This window comes from Podarcis gaigeae (assembly GCF_964106915.1).
Source record: "Podarcis gaigeae genome assembly, chromosome: 8".
Taxonomy (NCBI): domain Eukaryota; kingdom Metazoa; phylum Chordata; class Lepidosauria; order Squamata; family Lacertidae; genus Podarcis; species Podarcis gaigeae.
In genome coordinates this window covers 53,275,069-53,290,367 of record NC_139684.1, presented here as the reverse complement: position 1 = coordinate 53,290,367, position 15,299 = coordinate 53,275,069, and the positions used below count along the sequence as shown (strand labels likewise).

Below are 15,299 nucleotides of genomic sequence, written 5' to 3'. Positions count from 1 at the left end.
AAGCTTGCCACTATTTCGTGACACTTTGGTTGTTCCTAATAAAAGTACTGTCCAACTCTGGACTTTGGAGCTGCAACTGTAGTGTGTGCCCCTCCCAAAAGATTATTTTTATCAATGCACCCACCCAGGTGAAGAGTCACATCTAATGCTAATCGCAGCACAGAAACATGCATGGATATTTTTAATAGGGCAATGGATTTAATTGCTTTTTAATATTTATTTTGTGTGGTTTTTAGTTGCATCTTTTATTACTTATGCTGTGAGCTACCTTGGGCCCTGCACTGGGAGAAAGGGCCAATATAAATTAATAAAGTAAAGTAAATAATGATTTGTGAAGGAAGCATGTGGAATAGTAGGGTTTTTATTTTTAAGGCAAAGGAAGGTAAATGACGTTCCATGTGCTGCACTGGCTCGCCAGATGCAGCTTGTCACGCTGGCCACGTGACCCGGAGGTGTCTGCGGACAGCGCTGGCTCCCGGCCTATACAGTGAGATGAGCGCACAACCCTAGAGTCTGTCAAGACTGGCCTGTACGGGCAGGGGTACCTTTACCTTTTTTAATTCATGGAGATAAAGAAGGCTGATCGCCGAAGAATTGATGCTTTTGAATTATGGTGCTGGAGGAGACTCTTGAGAGTCCCATGGACTGCAAGAAGATCAAACGTATCCATTCTTAAGGAAATCAGCCGTGAGTGCTCACTGGAAGGACAGATCCTGAAGCTGAGGCTCCAATACTTTGGCCACCTCATGAGAAGAGAAGACTCCCTTTAAAAGACCCTGATGTTGGGAAAGATGGAGGGCACAAGGAGAAGGGGACGACAGAGGACAAGATGGTTGGATAGTGTTCTCGAAGCTACCAGCATGAGTTTGACTAAACTGCGGGAGGCAGTGGAAGACAGGAGTGCCTGGTGTGGGGTCATGAAGAGTCGGACACGACTAAACGACTAAACAACAACAAATTCATGGAGAAAGAAGAGTTCATACCTTCTGCTCATTTACATGCTAATCCTATTTGGGAGTTGTATAATCTAATCCTCAACTGTCTCCAAAATATGTGGGCTTAGCTAGCCAGCCAGCCCAAACATGCCCGTTCTACATCAGAGGCTAAGGCTGGAGAGAGTTCAGAGTAATATAAGAGAGCTATCCCTTCCCACAGTGTGTACACACATTTGCAGATTTACAGTGTTCAAAGCTAGCCAGAGAGCTCAGGAAAACACCAATGGCAATGGCTACAACCCCGCATTCTAACACTAGCCTTGGATTGCTGCAATACAGAGGTGGGAAAGAATTGCTAATTAAGAAAACGCAAAGTTGACTCTCAGTGGGGCAGGCTGGAAACAAGACACTGGCCATTCAGGAACACAGGGAGGGAGAGGATGCCCCCGTTTTATTTCCACAGCTGGCTTTGCAGAAGCTCCAAGACGTTTTCTGAAGCCTCCCTTGACAGAGCACCTTCTGCTTGAGTGCCCATCCTGCAATGCAGCATCCAAGAATATACAGAGCAGCTACTCAGGTGGAAAGAGATGAGTCACGCAGGAAGCAGCCATGAGTCCACAGAAGAACAGAGTTGGGCAAAGTTCTTGCCTCCTCTGATCTGACCAGAACCCTTGTCGCCACAGTTTGAGGGAAAGTAAGAAACACCTTTACGGTGCATTCGGATACGGGCCACAACCCACTGCAGGAATTTCCTACACACTCACACAGACACACACACAGAGAGACCCTAGGAGAAATGAAAGATTCTGCCACACCAAGCTAAAAAACTCCAAATGCCACACACCCCTAGACACTCTGAACAGAATTTTCTGTTCATCCTCTTTCACAAGCTCTATTTCAGCTTCCCAGTGGATCATGTCCCTTCTCCCACATGCCACTTTTAATGGGGCTCAGAATCCACTATTTAGCTCCATCTCAGTTCTGCAGAGCTTGCACTGAAATGAATGGAGCTGCACAACTTATTTCAGAGTTGTGTGCAGCAGTGGCAGAGGTTGCTAGAATAAGGCTGTATGTCAGACATTTGGACACACACAGAGCCAGATGCCAGGCTAGTTGGATCTACTAGTTTATTAAAACGCCCAAGACCTATCAACCAGAGTCACATGCAAAAGGGCACACTGTTAGAATTAAATAAGCACGTTCTGAACTTAGGAATTCCTTTTCTGAACCTGTTCAGCCGTTCCACACAACAGTCTAATCCTGGTTAACTGTATTTATGTCAACAGCCTGATTTAGGTGAGGGAATATTGGATTGTGGTTGCTACTGCTAAACAATTGGGAGTCAGAAAGCCTATAGCAAAACAGCCAGAGATCTACCTTCTGCCCACCCCTATCTAAAAAGGTAGAATGCCATGCCTGCTACTGCCAATCAGTTGACACGACTAGGCTAGACCGACTGTAAGTCTGACCCAGTACAAGAAATGATGCTCTTGAGCAGGGTGCTTAGGAACCTGTAATATTTTTCTAGCTGTTACATTAAAATGTTTACATATCACAGAGCGTTTTTTTTAAAAAAAATATTTCCACCTGCAGTCTAAATTGATAGTCTATTTTTATTTATTTATACACACATACACACACACACTATTTCACAGAACAATAGCATGTAAGTGGTTTACAATAAAAATTGTATAATTGTATTTTAACAAGCAGTTTACAATAATACATAAAGCCATACAATAAAAACAATGGTAATCAAAATAAGACATCAATCAACTCAGTGGAAAGATGAATTCTGAACTGCCCATATATAGTGGAATAGTGAAGTTTTCAGTGTTGCAGCTGTTCTGAGGAGTGCAACACAGACTATGAACGAGGGTTAAAAAGAGGAGAAAAGCATGCCATGTAAGAAGCCACAATCAGTGGGATCTAATCCCAAGGGCGGCTTAGCTGGTCACATCTGTCAGCAGCTAAAAGTTCATGACAGCCATCTAGAAAGGCCACGATAGATGGTAGGAAAAGGGAAGTGCAGTTGATTTCGTTTTGTTAGGACATCCTTGCTATGCTGAAAAAGAGAAGCAGCACATTGAAAATGGTCTCTGTCTAAAACTAGAGCACCATCATGCTGGCCTACCTCTGGTAAACCACTAAATGCAAGTCCAAAATAGGAAAGAAACAAATTTTTGATTTTGAGCAAATGGGGTTTGGGGACAGGGGAACATAACACTCTCTCTGCACGAAGGTTGCTCTGGGAAGTCCCTGCTCCAAAAGCCTTCTCTGGAGACTAGTATCCATTAAGAGTAAGGCCATTTCAGCAGTTGCTGTTTCCTGAAGGCAAGCCATGGGGACTTAGCTTTTCAATGAGTTTAAGCAAGCAGAGAAAGGCTAGAATATCAAACAAGGCCTTTGAGACGCCTAGGGTGTGTGTGTGTGTTCTGCATGCCTACACAGCTGAGAAAAGTAAACTACAGGTAGAATATAACAGGAAATCAATCTTTTAGTGTGGCAGGCTCCGCACTTTTTTAAGACAAGCCTACCCAGATATTTAGAATGTTAACATGTGCTTGAATCTACTTTTAGCTTGTCATGGATTTAAATTATTTTTCAACAGTAACTGTTTTTACATTTTTACTTATTTTATTGTTTTATCCTTGTTGCAAACAGCTTTGGAGGTTTCTTTAAGTGGTGTAACAAATTATGTGAAATACCAGCAGGTTGACATCACTCAAACCATCCTTCCCTAACCTAGTGCCCTCCAGATGTTTTGGATTACAATTCCCATCGTGGCTGGGATGTGGAACATTTGGTGGCCACCAGGTTAGGGAAGGCAGCTGACTTAAAACAAAAGCCCTATACCGGCACTAATGGGTCACCAGAAGGGATAGCAGTTCAGTGTGGTTTGAAGATTAAACTGTTTTGGTTTATTTTTTAATTATTCCAGAATGTATCAACTGCTCTATATAAGCCTCAAATGGTGCAGAAGGTGGCTTGAAGACAGGGCATCCTATAAAGCTTTTTCAGCTTCTAGGCAAGCTTCTAGCTCAGCTAGCCACCAATATCACTCTAGCAGCCCAGGTTCTTGCATGATGTTCAGCAGCATTTTATTGGTTCCCCAAAAACACCACACACCCTGGAGGCAGTTGAGAATAATTCCAGGGATGGGCTCATTTCAGCCTTGCAGTCTATTTTTACTATCATCCCCATGGTGCACTGATGCATTGTGACAGTTGAAAAGGAAGAATGCATACTCAAAGCCTCTTTAACATAACAAATCTGCATTAAGAGATCCCATGAATGCCCACCTCGCCCAAGAGCACAGATCCCTTCTAGACCAGACAAAGCTCCATCTAGCCTTTGCAAGAATCTGGGCAACCAGCCAGGCAACCACGTGATCTTAATACTGGGATGGGCATGAAACAGAACATGACCCACCTGCTACCTTTCAATGAACAGGATTATTGCACACAAGGCCCCAGAATTTGCAAGAGAGAAATGCCTCCATGGCTGTCTCAGAATGAAGCATTCACACAACATGGACAGATACACATTGACACTCAAGCTTCCAACAGGTACCAAACAGTTACCTGATTAAATCCATTGCAATTCACCACCCACCTGCTTGTCTGCAGGAAATAGCTATAGTCTCCTCACCCTGTGCAGAAAACAAGTCAGTGGCAACTACAAGGCTACCAATGGCTAGTAAACCTGATGGACATGCTCTGCCTACACAATCAGAGGCAGTAATGCTTCTGAACACCGCTTGCTGGAAACTGCAGGAGGGGAGAATGCTCTTGTGCTTGGGAGTTTCCCACCAACATCTCAGTGGCCACTGTGAGAACGGGATGCTGGACAAGATGGGCCATTGGCCTGATCCTGCCAGGGCTCTTCTTGTGTTTTTAAGGCATAGAATCACAGGCTACTAGATTCCTACAGGTTTTTTTCCTTTTTAGATCTAAATAAAGGTAAATTACACTTTTGACTAGTCCTGCCTTAAAATATTTACAAGTAAGGAAGAAATTTAAAGACTATTTACAGAAACATTGTAAAATTAATGAATGTTAGAATGATGTTGGAATGAATATATGTGATTTTAGCAGAAATGTTACAAAGATTTAGGAAAAAACAGACTGTTAATTGGTGAAAGGAGGGAAAGTAAAGCTATATCAATATCAAGATAAATTACAGGACAAAAATTTGAAAAGAGGGAAAGGATTTGCTGAAATGGATAATCGACCTAGAATACAAAAAAGGGAGGGGTGAGGAGGTCAGGGAAATAAGCTAATGAAAGATAAGAAATGGGAAGATTTGCTGTATTTTTCTTTGTGTTTTTTTTTTTTTTGCTTAATGGATTTTAATTCTCTACTTTTTCTTTTTTCTTTTTCTTTTTTTTTCTTTTATATTTTATACTTTTTTACCTAGTGGGATGTGTTGTATTGTTTTTTTGTTTAAAATGATGTTCTTTGCTTTTTCTTTTTGTACTTTTTAAAACTTTAATAAATATCTTATATTAAAAAAAATATTTACAAGTAACCCCTCCAAAAAATCAAAATAAATATTTTCGACTTTGTTGACGTGTAACATTTAGGCAACACCAAGTCCACTTTATTGAGTTTTGTCCTTGATCAAGCATTTTTGTTAACTACTTTTGGCACCTAGAGAAGTTATATGGCATGCATAAAAAGTCAGCTGAATAACATGTTACATTAGATTGCTACCAATTTATTGCAGCAGAATATTTCATGATGATTCAAAAAATTTCCACAAGACTCCACCCCAATCACAGTTCCTTACTCTCGGCAAAACTGAGGCACATAAATTCACCCATATTTCCATTTTACAGATGAAGAAACTCATCTGAAATCAAACCTTCTAGCTACAGTTAAGAAGGCATTAGGAAACAATGCAGGGCACTGGGTGGGTTGGCTCTTTCTTTAGAAAGTCTCATGAGAGATCAAAAATTGATCTGATGCTCAGACGTGTTCACTTTGCAGGGAACTGTACAATAGGAGGAATAATGGCCAGTCTGCCCGCTATCTGCTCTTCAGGTGCTCTGAACGAAATGGAATAGAGTCAGGCAGCTAAATAAAAGGTTCCCTGAATAGGTGAGCCTGGGAAAAAATCAACCAGCCATTAGAAGAAAATTATTTCCTTCCATTATTTTTAAGGAAACTGTGACAGTTCAGTGGTTCCCAAAATTTTCCTTGAATGGGATTGCACATTCCCAGATTGTGGTTATGAGTACTGGACTATGTTTCACAGAACAGTATAGATCAGAAAATTACCCTTGTCTAATGACCAGTAGGAGGTAAACATTTTGGTGCAACTGTAAAACCTACCCAAAGGTCTTTCTTTTTAAGCTGTTAGGTAACTCTTGCAACAAATGCCAGCCTTATGAAACTTATGATGAACACACTCAGAGTAACCAAGATATTGCTTTGCATGTCATTTTACTGCTAAGATTTTACAAAAGTTTAAAATGAAAGCTGCCTCATCTGTGAGAGACGAAGTGATGATGCTTTAAGTTACAAAAGCCTTATATTATGAAGGCCGGGAGGTAAAGGCCAATCACAGGAGGTGCCTACGATACCAGTTATCACATGCATGACATGTACATCTGTGACACCAATGCAGACACATGTATTTCAGTGCATCCACATGTGGAGAAAAGCAAGCAATGGTGTAAATGCGATTTCAAACAGCGCAGCAATGTCCATGCAGCAAGTCATGTGTGAGGCATCATTAGGTCATGATAGGGCTAGCCATTTAGAGGCAAAAGGCTCATTTAATCAGGCCTCTTCATCTAGATCCGGGGTCTCCTACTTTCTTAGGCCTGTGGGCACATTTGGCTTTTTGAGCAAGTGCCACTGACCCCACACCTTCCATCATTTTTCACCCTCCTCACCTGGATCAGCCTCCCTAGAGAGAGACAAAAGGCATGTGCACATACGGAGGGCCATCAATACTGGTGTTACTAATATAGTACTTGTGACTATGAGGGTCACCGATAAATCAAGAGGTAGACAGAGATAAAGCTTATTTGCCTATTATACGAAGCACTATGATGTTTGAGCCTCGTTCCTCTTTGTTGTTTAAGGAGTGGAGAAGTCATCTACTTCAATTAATTGCTATGAAATATGGAACCTCTGGGGTTGGGAATATTCCTCTATGTGCAGATTTTATTTGCCTTTTTAATCTGCCTTTGTATTTCATTCTTTATAGCTTTTATTGTGTTGCTTGCATTGAAAACTGCAATAAAAATTATTAAACAAACAAACAAACAAACAAACAAAGTGTGCAGACACAGTCTTTGCTTTTTCAAAGGATCTGGGTAAATGTCAGATCCAGTAAAATTTGGCTGATCCTTCAGAAGCACATAGAGCTGAAAGGGAAAGTGGGAAAGAGCACCAGGCTCCCCTCCCATATGCTATAAAATAAGGAACATGACCTCTGGATGCTGCTGGGGTCACAGATGACCTGTTTATTGAGCTGCCTTCCATATTTGCAGGGGCATTAGACAATGCATGTCATTTGTGGATTTGTCTGAAGGAGGCTGGACAACGATGTTAATACAAGTGTCATTCCGCATTTTTCTTATAGCAAGAAGTCCCTTCTTTGTTGTGCAAAAGCTCCAAATCAGCTTTATTTCCACAACCTGAAATTTGCCAGGATGCGACTGAATCCCACCTGAATACAGTGGGTCTGAAAGTGCCCTCAGATAAGGAGGCAACATTTCCACATTAGAGAAAGATGAGACACTCATATATGGTCTATGTCAGGAATAGGCAGCAATCAGATGGAAACCAGGAGTCACACCACTTAATATCCATTTTAAAGCACAATCATCGCCTAGACCTCAAGATATAAAGGCAGAAATTCAACCTCAAGAGGAAACATTTACTGACCATTTCACTGTCCTTAGCCATATGACTAAACTTAGGGCAGATTCCACAATGTGCAAAATGTCATCTAATGGTCTGCCACTTATACACAGGTAGCATTATTAATGCCACATTCCTAAAACATTTCCTGGTAATGGGGCTTGCTTAGATAGGATTGTGCTGTATATAAAGGAGTAGAAGCTGAAACAAGGTGACAATGGGCAAGAATTTGCTCCCTGTTTTTAAAGAGGAAATGGAAACTAGAAATAATTCTAGTTGCTTGGAAACTATGGCAATGCAACTGACTCTAGTTTTCAACCCACTCCCCAACTCCAAAAAAACCCCAATTGCTAAGTCTCCCTTTGCATTTATTTTGTACATGACAGAATCAGTCTCCTAATTTGGGCTTCATTTGTGGATAAACTGTGAAGCAATCTTGGTTGTGTGCTGCAGCCGTCTTCTGTTACACCAGCCACAGCTCAGCAATGGAGAGCCCATGCTTCCTATGCAAAAGGTCCCAAGTCCATCCCTTTTCAGTAAATTCCCCAACCTGGTGCCCTTTCCAACTGTTTTGGACTACAACCCACATCAGCACTGGTATCAAATAGGTGTCCTGGCTGGGATTGATGGGAGTTGCAGTCCAAAAGATCTAGAAGAGGCTACCTGGCTGAAGGCCTTTTTCTGGCTAAGACTTGATTGCTCAAACGGGGGGGGGGGGGGACGACTTACTCTTTCCATAAGTCAAATACATAACAATCTGAAATGAAACCAAGTAGTTCAGCCAATCAATTTCTATTCTTTCCATACCAACTTGCAAAATCTGGCACTGCAGGATCTTAAGTTTCGAGTAATTACTAAATCACAAAGTGGATTCTTTCAGAGCCACTCCAAAAAATCTTAAGGTGATTTTGTCACAATTTGTTTAGAACCAAATTACTTAGCTGTCTTTTATTATTGAGAGCTGGACAAAATAATAGCTGTAACCTGGAATTATTTTTTATTTTTTTATGGCACTGCTCATCGCTTCCCCAGCCCCCCTCCCCTTGAATGTCAGGGAAATGTGCCATCCTCATTCCAGCTCCTGGCTCCTCAGTATGGAAAAGGTGGAGGAACCCAATTCTGAGCAACAATCTGGAGCAGGTGAGAAAGACCCGAAAGGTCCACGTGCAGAGCAGAGAGCCGAATGAATCTGTTGCACGAGTCAAGCTATATAGCACAGACGACGGGCAATGAATGACACGTCCCGTTCCCCACTTCCCCTCCGTGCATTATAATGGGGGTTGGAGCAGTGGGGCAGGAGTTAGGGAGACCAGCAGCAAGTGCCAGTACTTAACGCTTCTAGACTCTGTCCCCAACCTGCTCTTTGCTCAGCTCCATTCGGGCGCCTCTGAGGCGGAGTAATGGGGCAGGCAAAGCCATCCCTATGGCTGGTTGTTAAGTAAGCAAAAAGGCAGCCGGGCAAGCAGGTGGGTGGGGGGCTAGCCGAGGTCGGTGGGGCAGTGCCCCCCTAGGCCTGGCCTCCCCGGGGTTGGTGGAGGAAGAGGCGAGGAGGCTCGCCGTGACTCAGCAAGAGAAGCCTCCCGCGCGAACGGCCCACAATGCCCCTCTCGCTCTCCCGGCAGCCGCGGCTGTGCCTGTCCGCACGTAGCGCCTTGCAAGGAGGAGTCAAGGGCAAGCAGGCGGGCGGCCACCGGAGCGGCCTCGACGGCGCGCCCCTCCTGCCTCGGGGCTACAGAAGATCAGGCGAGCCCGGAGCTGCTTTTACAGCGCGTCCTGCGACTCGGGGCCCGCTTGCAAGCCGCCGCTTCGCGGGCGGAGCTGCCCGGCCATGGCAGGTGCTCCTATCCCGCGATGGCCGTCGAGAGACAAGTCCCGGCGCGGCCAGAGACGAGCAGCCCGCCCGTCGGGCCCCGCCGCGTGCGCGTTCGCCGGGCGCGCCGGACCGACCTGAACTTGCTGAAGCGCTCCGGGTCGGCCTGGAAGAGCTGTCGGAGGACGAGCTGGGCGCCGTGGGCCTTGTGCCAGGCGGCCAGCTTCTGGAAGGCGGCGTCGGCGGAGAGAGCCATGATGCCGAGTGGCGGAGCGCGTCGCGGCGGTGGCGGGCTTAGCGAGCGGGAGATGCGGGCGCGGAGAGGGAAGCGGAGGCGGAGCAGGAGGAGGCGAGGCGGGCGGAGCAGGCGCTTTTGAGCAGGAGGCGCGGAGGGCGGGCGGACGGCCCCCCTGCCCAGCAGGCTCCGCCCCGTGACGAGCCGGCTGAGGAGGCCCTGCCCTCGCGGGGAGAGGAGGCTGCCGGGCGCGTCTCTGATGGAGTGCCCGCCCGGGCAGCTCCTCCTGTCTGCCTCCCTCCGCGGGCAAGGGGCGAGTCTAGGCAGTCCAGAAGACCTCCTTCCACAGTGGCTGATTTCTGATTACAACACTTGTACCTAAAAATCATACGTTAAAAAGTGTTGTAAACCACTCTGATGTTTTGTCTGAAGAGCAGCATAATACTAAATAAAATAACATATAAAATAAATAAAATAATAAATACTAAATAAAATAACAGTGATTCTCAGGGTAGTTGGAGCAGGTGGGCAGGGGGAAGCTTGACCACCAGCCTGGTAGCATCTCTGCAGGAGTTGCTCCAAAAATACGCACACAAAAATACATACAGTCACATTCTAGAGCTACGCACCCACCCACCCACCCACCCCTAGACAAATCTGCTCCAGCCTGCAACAGAACACACAGGTTCCTAGGTATTAAGTAAAGAGGAACTAGAGATCGCTTCCTACTAGGGAAAGGTTTTAGGGTGGGCACACACCTTCGTTTCAAATCAGTGCATGCCCTGAAATTTCCTGCTGGAATTCTGCATTTTCCAAGCTGTGACTCCTGAAAAACATGCTTTCTTCCTTTCTGGCCCTTTTCCACCTGTCCTGACAGGCTGCTGAAGAGGTCAGAGACCACCTTGGCTATCTCTTAGTGCAGACCCAGATCATCAAGCTTGAACTTCCACAGCCGCCATCTGCCATAAATCACCATTGGCAGGATTGGCAGCAACAGCAGCAGAGATCTTCTATTTTTATTATAATATTTTGTTCTCTTGCTAATTATGCTGTTTTAAATGTGCATTTTATATTTGACTTCCTTTAGTAATATTTTCTCTGGAAATGTTTAAGATAAGCTTGTTGTACACTCTACTAGCTTAGATGTGCATTCTGTAGTTGACCCCCTGTGCAGTTGACCTCCTTTATAATGTTTTAATTTGAAATCTTTAAGATAGTATTTTAGTTTCCTGTTAATTACCTTGCTTTGAATGTTTATATTTGTCTTTCTTCGGTAGTGTTTTGTTCTGGATTGTTTTATTTGATGTTTAAATGTAGATTGTGAACTACCTTGAGATTATTTTTTCCCTAAAAAAGATCAAGTGGTAAAGAAATGACATTAATAATAATAAGTTAATACAAATGTTCCAGATTTTTTACTTTTTTGTGCTGCAGTGTAAGAGTGTCCCTCCAGATGGGAACATAGGGAAGCATTGCAGGACAACTAATAAAACAGAACGATGTGTGATGGATCCATCACTAATGCACTATTATTGTGTCAATGACATACTGTATTGCTGAATACACACACATGGACCCCACCAGCTTGGTGGAGTTGCTCTCAGGTTCTGCTTGTGGGTTTCCCATAAGCATCTGGTTGGCCACTGTGAAAACAGCACCCTTTGGTCTCATTCAGCAGGACTCTTCTCAAATTCTTATGACTGAAGCTGTGAAAATCAAGTGTCATGGAAACCTGTTTGCTGCCACCTGCTGGATCTGCTTTACTGCAACACCCTCAATTCTTGTATCTTGGCAAGTACAGTGGTACCTCGGGTTAAGAACTTTGCTTCAGGATGAGACCAGAAATCGTGCTCTGGCGGCGCAGCAGCAGCAGGAGGCCCCATTAGCTAAAGTGGTGCTTCAGGTTAAGAACAATTTCAGGTTAAGAACGGACCTCTGGAACGAATTAAGTACTTAACCCGAGGTACCACTGTAAAGCAAAGTGTGCTTATCCAAGTAAAGGATTGTCTCCTGGAGTTACCTGTGAGGGAAGACCAGAGGATGTGGACTTGCATTTACACATGTAGACATTAGGAGGAAGTGGGGAGTTTTGAACATCATGGTATATGTATGCTGTTATTTTTGTTTCTTTGTTCCAATAAATACTGCTGTTTGGTACATCTCATGTGTGGGTAACCTGAGCATCCACAATGAGGTCCTAGGTTTACCTAGGTGGTGGCTTGACTCAGAATGAAGCAAAAGAAAGGCTTGTAACCTTTAGATTCCCACTAAAACAGCGACAGATTTATGGCCCATGGGACCTTCTGCACAGCTCTTTTGGGGGTCCCTATTTTCCTAAATAAATGTGACTGTCAAAAAAAAAATGACAGAGCTAATGCATTACTAACAAGCCTTTTCTTTATTTTTCCTTTTTACCAGAATACAGTGGTACCTCAGGTTAAGTACTTAATTCGTTCCGGAGTTCCATTCTTAACCTGAAACTGTTCTTAACCTGAAGCTAATGAGGCCTCCTGCTGCCGCTGCACCGTCGCTGCACAATTTCTGTTCTCATCCTGAAGCAAAGTTCTTAACCCAAGGTAATATTTCTGGGTTAGTGGAGTCTGTAACCTGAAGCGTATGTAACCCAAGGTACCACTGTACTATTAAACAGCACTTTTTTGTTTCTAATTAACTATACAGAGAGAAGTAAAAAGAAAACACTCCCCTTGATCCAAAAACAAACTTTATTTAAAGGCCCAACATGAATGAAAATTCAAAGATTATTGTAAAATGGTCATAGATGTCAAATACTTTTGAATTATGGTAGAGCAGAGGTGTTTGTTTATTTTATTCTTGTAAGGGGGCAGGCAATATTGTGCCCTAGGGAGTTAAAATTGAGACATGATTCAGAATTATGAGCCTCATAAGTAAATGGCGTGAGCATGCAGAGAGCGATTGTAGCTACCTCCCCAGTGAGGGATCTCTCTTTGCATTTGATAAGATGATTTCACAACAGTAACCTCAGTCTGGAATATAGACTGCTCGGAGGGCAGGATTCAACTAAACAGTTATGCTTGTGGGAGCCAGGGCAACAAGTCATGCTAGCACAATGGGGCTTTCTGCCATCTTCCCCTGCACCCTCCAATGGCTGCAGTGGTGGAGGTGGGGTGTATTGAAAACTCCCAGAACAGTTTGTGGCACAGGGACAGATTGATCCAATTGGCAAGCAGAAATGCTTGCGCTAATGGGACAATGGTATTAGCAGGACACTGAATTCCACCTGTTGGGCTGTAGCCAATGCTAGTACTACTCATGAGTAGGTACATGAGTAGGTAAGTGAATGAGCATGACTAACTTAGGTCCATTAATTTCAATTGAATGCAACCCTTCATTGCCAGTCAGGTATGGGATACATGGAATCACAGGCAGCCCTGTTCAGGGAAGTTTTTAATGTGTGACATCTTAGTGTAATTTTGGTCTTTGTGGAAGCTGCCCAGAGTGGCTGGAGAAACCCAGCCAGATGGGTGGGGTACAAATAAATTATTATTATTATTATTATTATTATTATTATTATTATTATTCCTATTCTTTTATGAAATTACCAAGGAGGAGGAAGAAGAAGAGGCTTTAGCACCAACAAGGGGGGGGGGGGACATTTTAAAAACAATAATTTGTCAAGCCATTAAAAAGAAGTAAAATTTTAAAAAACCAATTTATTTTACAAACGTAAGACTCACAGTTCAGAGACGCTGACTCCCCCCCTGCAATTTTACTGTGATTAATGCATAATGCATGCCACAGCTGCACACATAATGGGTAGTATTTTCCCCCTCCCTCCCTCTCTATGTATACAATTTTTGCTATTATTAAGTGACATCAGGGTAGCAACATTGCATGACGTGGTTGGTACGGGGATTTTACAGGTGCAGAATTTGCTGCATGCAATAGTCTGTTCTGGCCAGCAGATGCCAGTGCAGACTCGGTATCAATACAAAAAAACTCCAACGTGCAAATTCTGTTTTGTACATGTTCTCTGCATATCATAATCTTGTCTGTCTAATGCAGACAATGCAGCCTGTCTAATGGTGTAAGCCTTCTGAATAAATATTCAATTTTATGTTCTGTACAGGTTTCAGCACACAGGTGGCTAAACAGGTAAGATTTTTAATTTCCACAATTAAAACAATATAGTTGTAACTCAAGTCTGATTAGAAAATGATTAATAATAATCATAATAATGGGGGGGTGTTACTGGAGCCAGGTCTATGGAGGGTCATGGGCTGCATGTGGGTGCCTAATGGCTTTGAGGCAACCAGGTCTAGCATATGCCCACTGACATTATTATGCTCTGCAAGAGCTTGGAGCTGCCATAGCCCATCCCAGCATAGATCAGTATCTGCCTCTTGCCTTATGTTACTCTCAAACAGTCATTATGGGGTTGAGGAAGGCCTTGAGGCCTCTGGGTTTGGCTGAGGGTCGGGGCTGGACCCAGGACGTTACACCACCCTAGGCCAAACTGAAAATGCCACCGTCCGCCACCTGCCTGCACACACACTGCCCAAAGCAGCCCAGGGAGCAGGAGGTGTGCGACAACAGGCAAATCTGTTTCCTGAGGTGACTGTCAAATCCTGCCTCGTGGACAGGCCAGCTCTGCTGAGGGTCCTCCTAATAACCTGGTCCCAAACGATTTGCAAGGTGAGCACCAGGAGGCTGGGGTACTGGCAGCCACACTCATACTGTTTCCTAACAGCAAACTAACTGGGTATCAGGGCCCAAACGGCAAACACATACGCAACAACACCATGGCCATGTTGGCTGGGGAATGATGGAGGCACCAGGTGGTGGAAAGCTTCTCTAAGTCGGTACGTTAAAAGCATCATAGGAACATCAGAAGCTGCCTTATCTAGCTTCTGACCTTGGTTCAGCTAGCTCCATACTGGCAGTAGTTCTCGAGTTTTCAGACAGCCTCTACCTGGAGACGATGGGGATTGAACCCAGGGCATTCTGCATGCAAAACGGGCTCTACCACTGAGCTACAGTCATCTGCCAAAGTGGCAATTAAGAAGTGCCATAGAGAGGCCAGACAAACAGCATGCACTCTTGGGGTCTAACAATGGGTGTACCAAGTGGGGGCAGAACCTCAGTTAGCTATGTATTTTTATTGACTTTTTTATTGTTTGGGGGGCAGCTGCCCCTCCCTGCCCCGCTTGGCCACACCCATGGGCCTAACATTTCCAGGACTCCCATGTCACCAACAAAGCCTCTCTCCTCTCTCTCTGACCCAGGGGAATGGAGAAAGGGCTTCCTGCACTTAGGAGGAGCAGGTGTGTGATAAGTAGAAGCTTACTGGGAACATCATTTTGATGCAGCAAGGGATTGTGAGGTAGGGCAACGATGCTCTTGTATTGGGTCCAGGAAGCACTGTCTCTCTCAAGTGGCATATTTGGGGCCACAAGTTTTCC

General features: G+C 44.3%; 1 protein-coding gene across 2 annotated transcripts in view; it reads right to left on the bottom strand.

Moving 5' to 3' along the window:
• Positions 1-10,435, bottom strand: part of GPI (glucose-6-phosphate isomerase) — a 32,678-nt gene extending 22,243 nt beyond the window's left edge. Inside the window, exons 1-2 of one of the 2 annotated variants that reach the window (XM_083751444.1) lie at positions 10,407-10,435; positions 9,761-10,099 (exon numbers count right to left, since the gene is read on the bottom strand). In XM_083751444.1, coding sequence (XP_083607570.1) covers positions 9,761-10,099; positions 10,407-10,420 — 353 coding nt within the window. In that variant the 5' untranslated portion in view covers positions 10,421-10,435. Of the gene's footprint in view, positions 1-9,760; positions 10,100-10,406 lie in introns of those variants that run through there. The other variant, XM_083751445.1, reaches the window with a different exon arrangement.
• Positions 10,436-15,299: the final 4,864 nt, after the last annotated feature.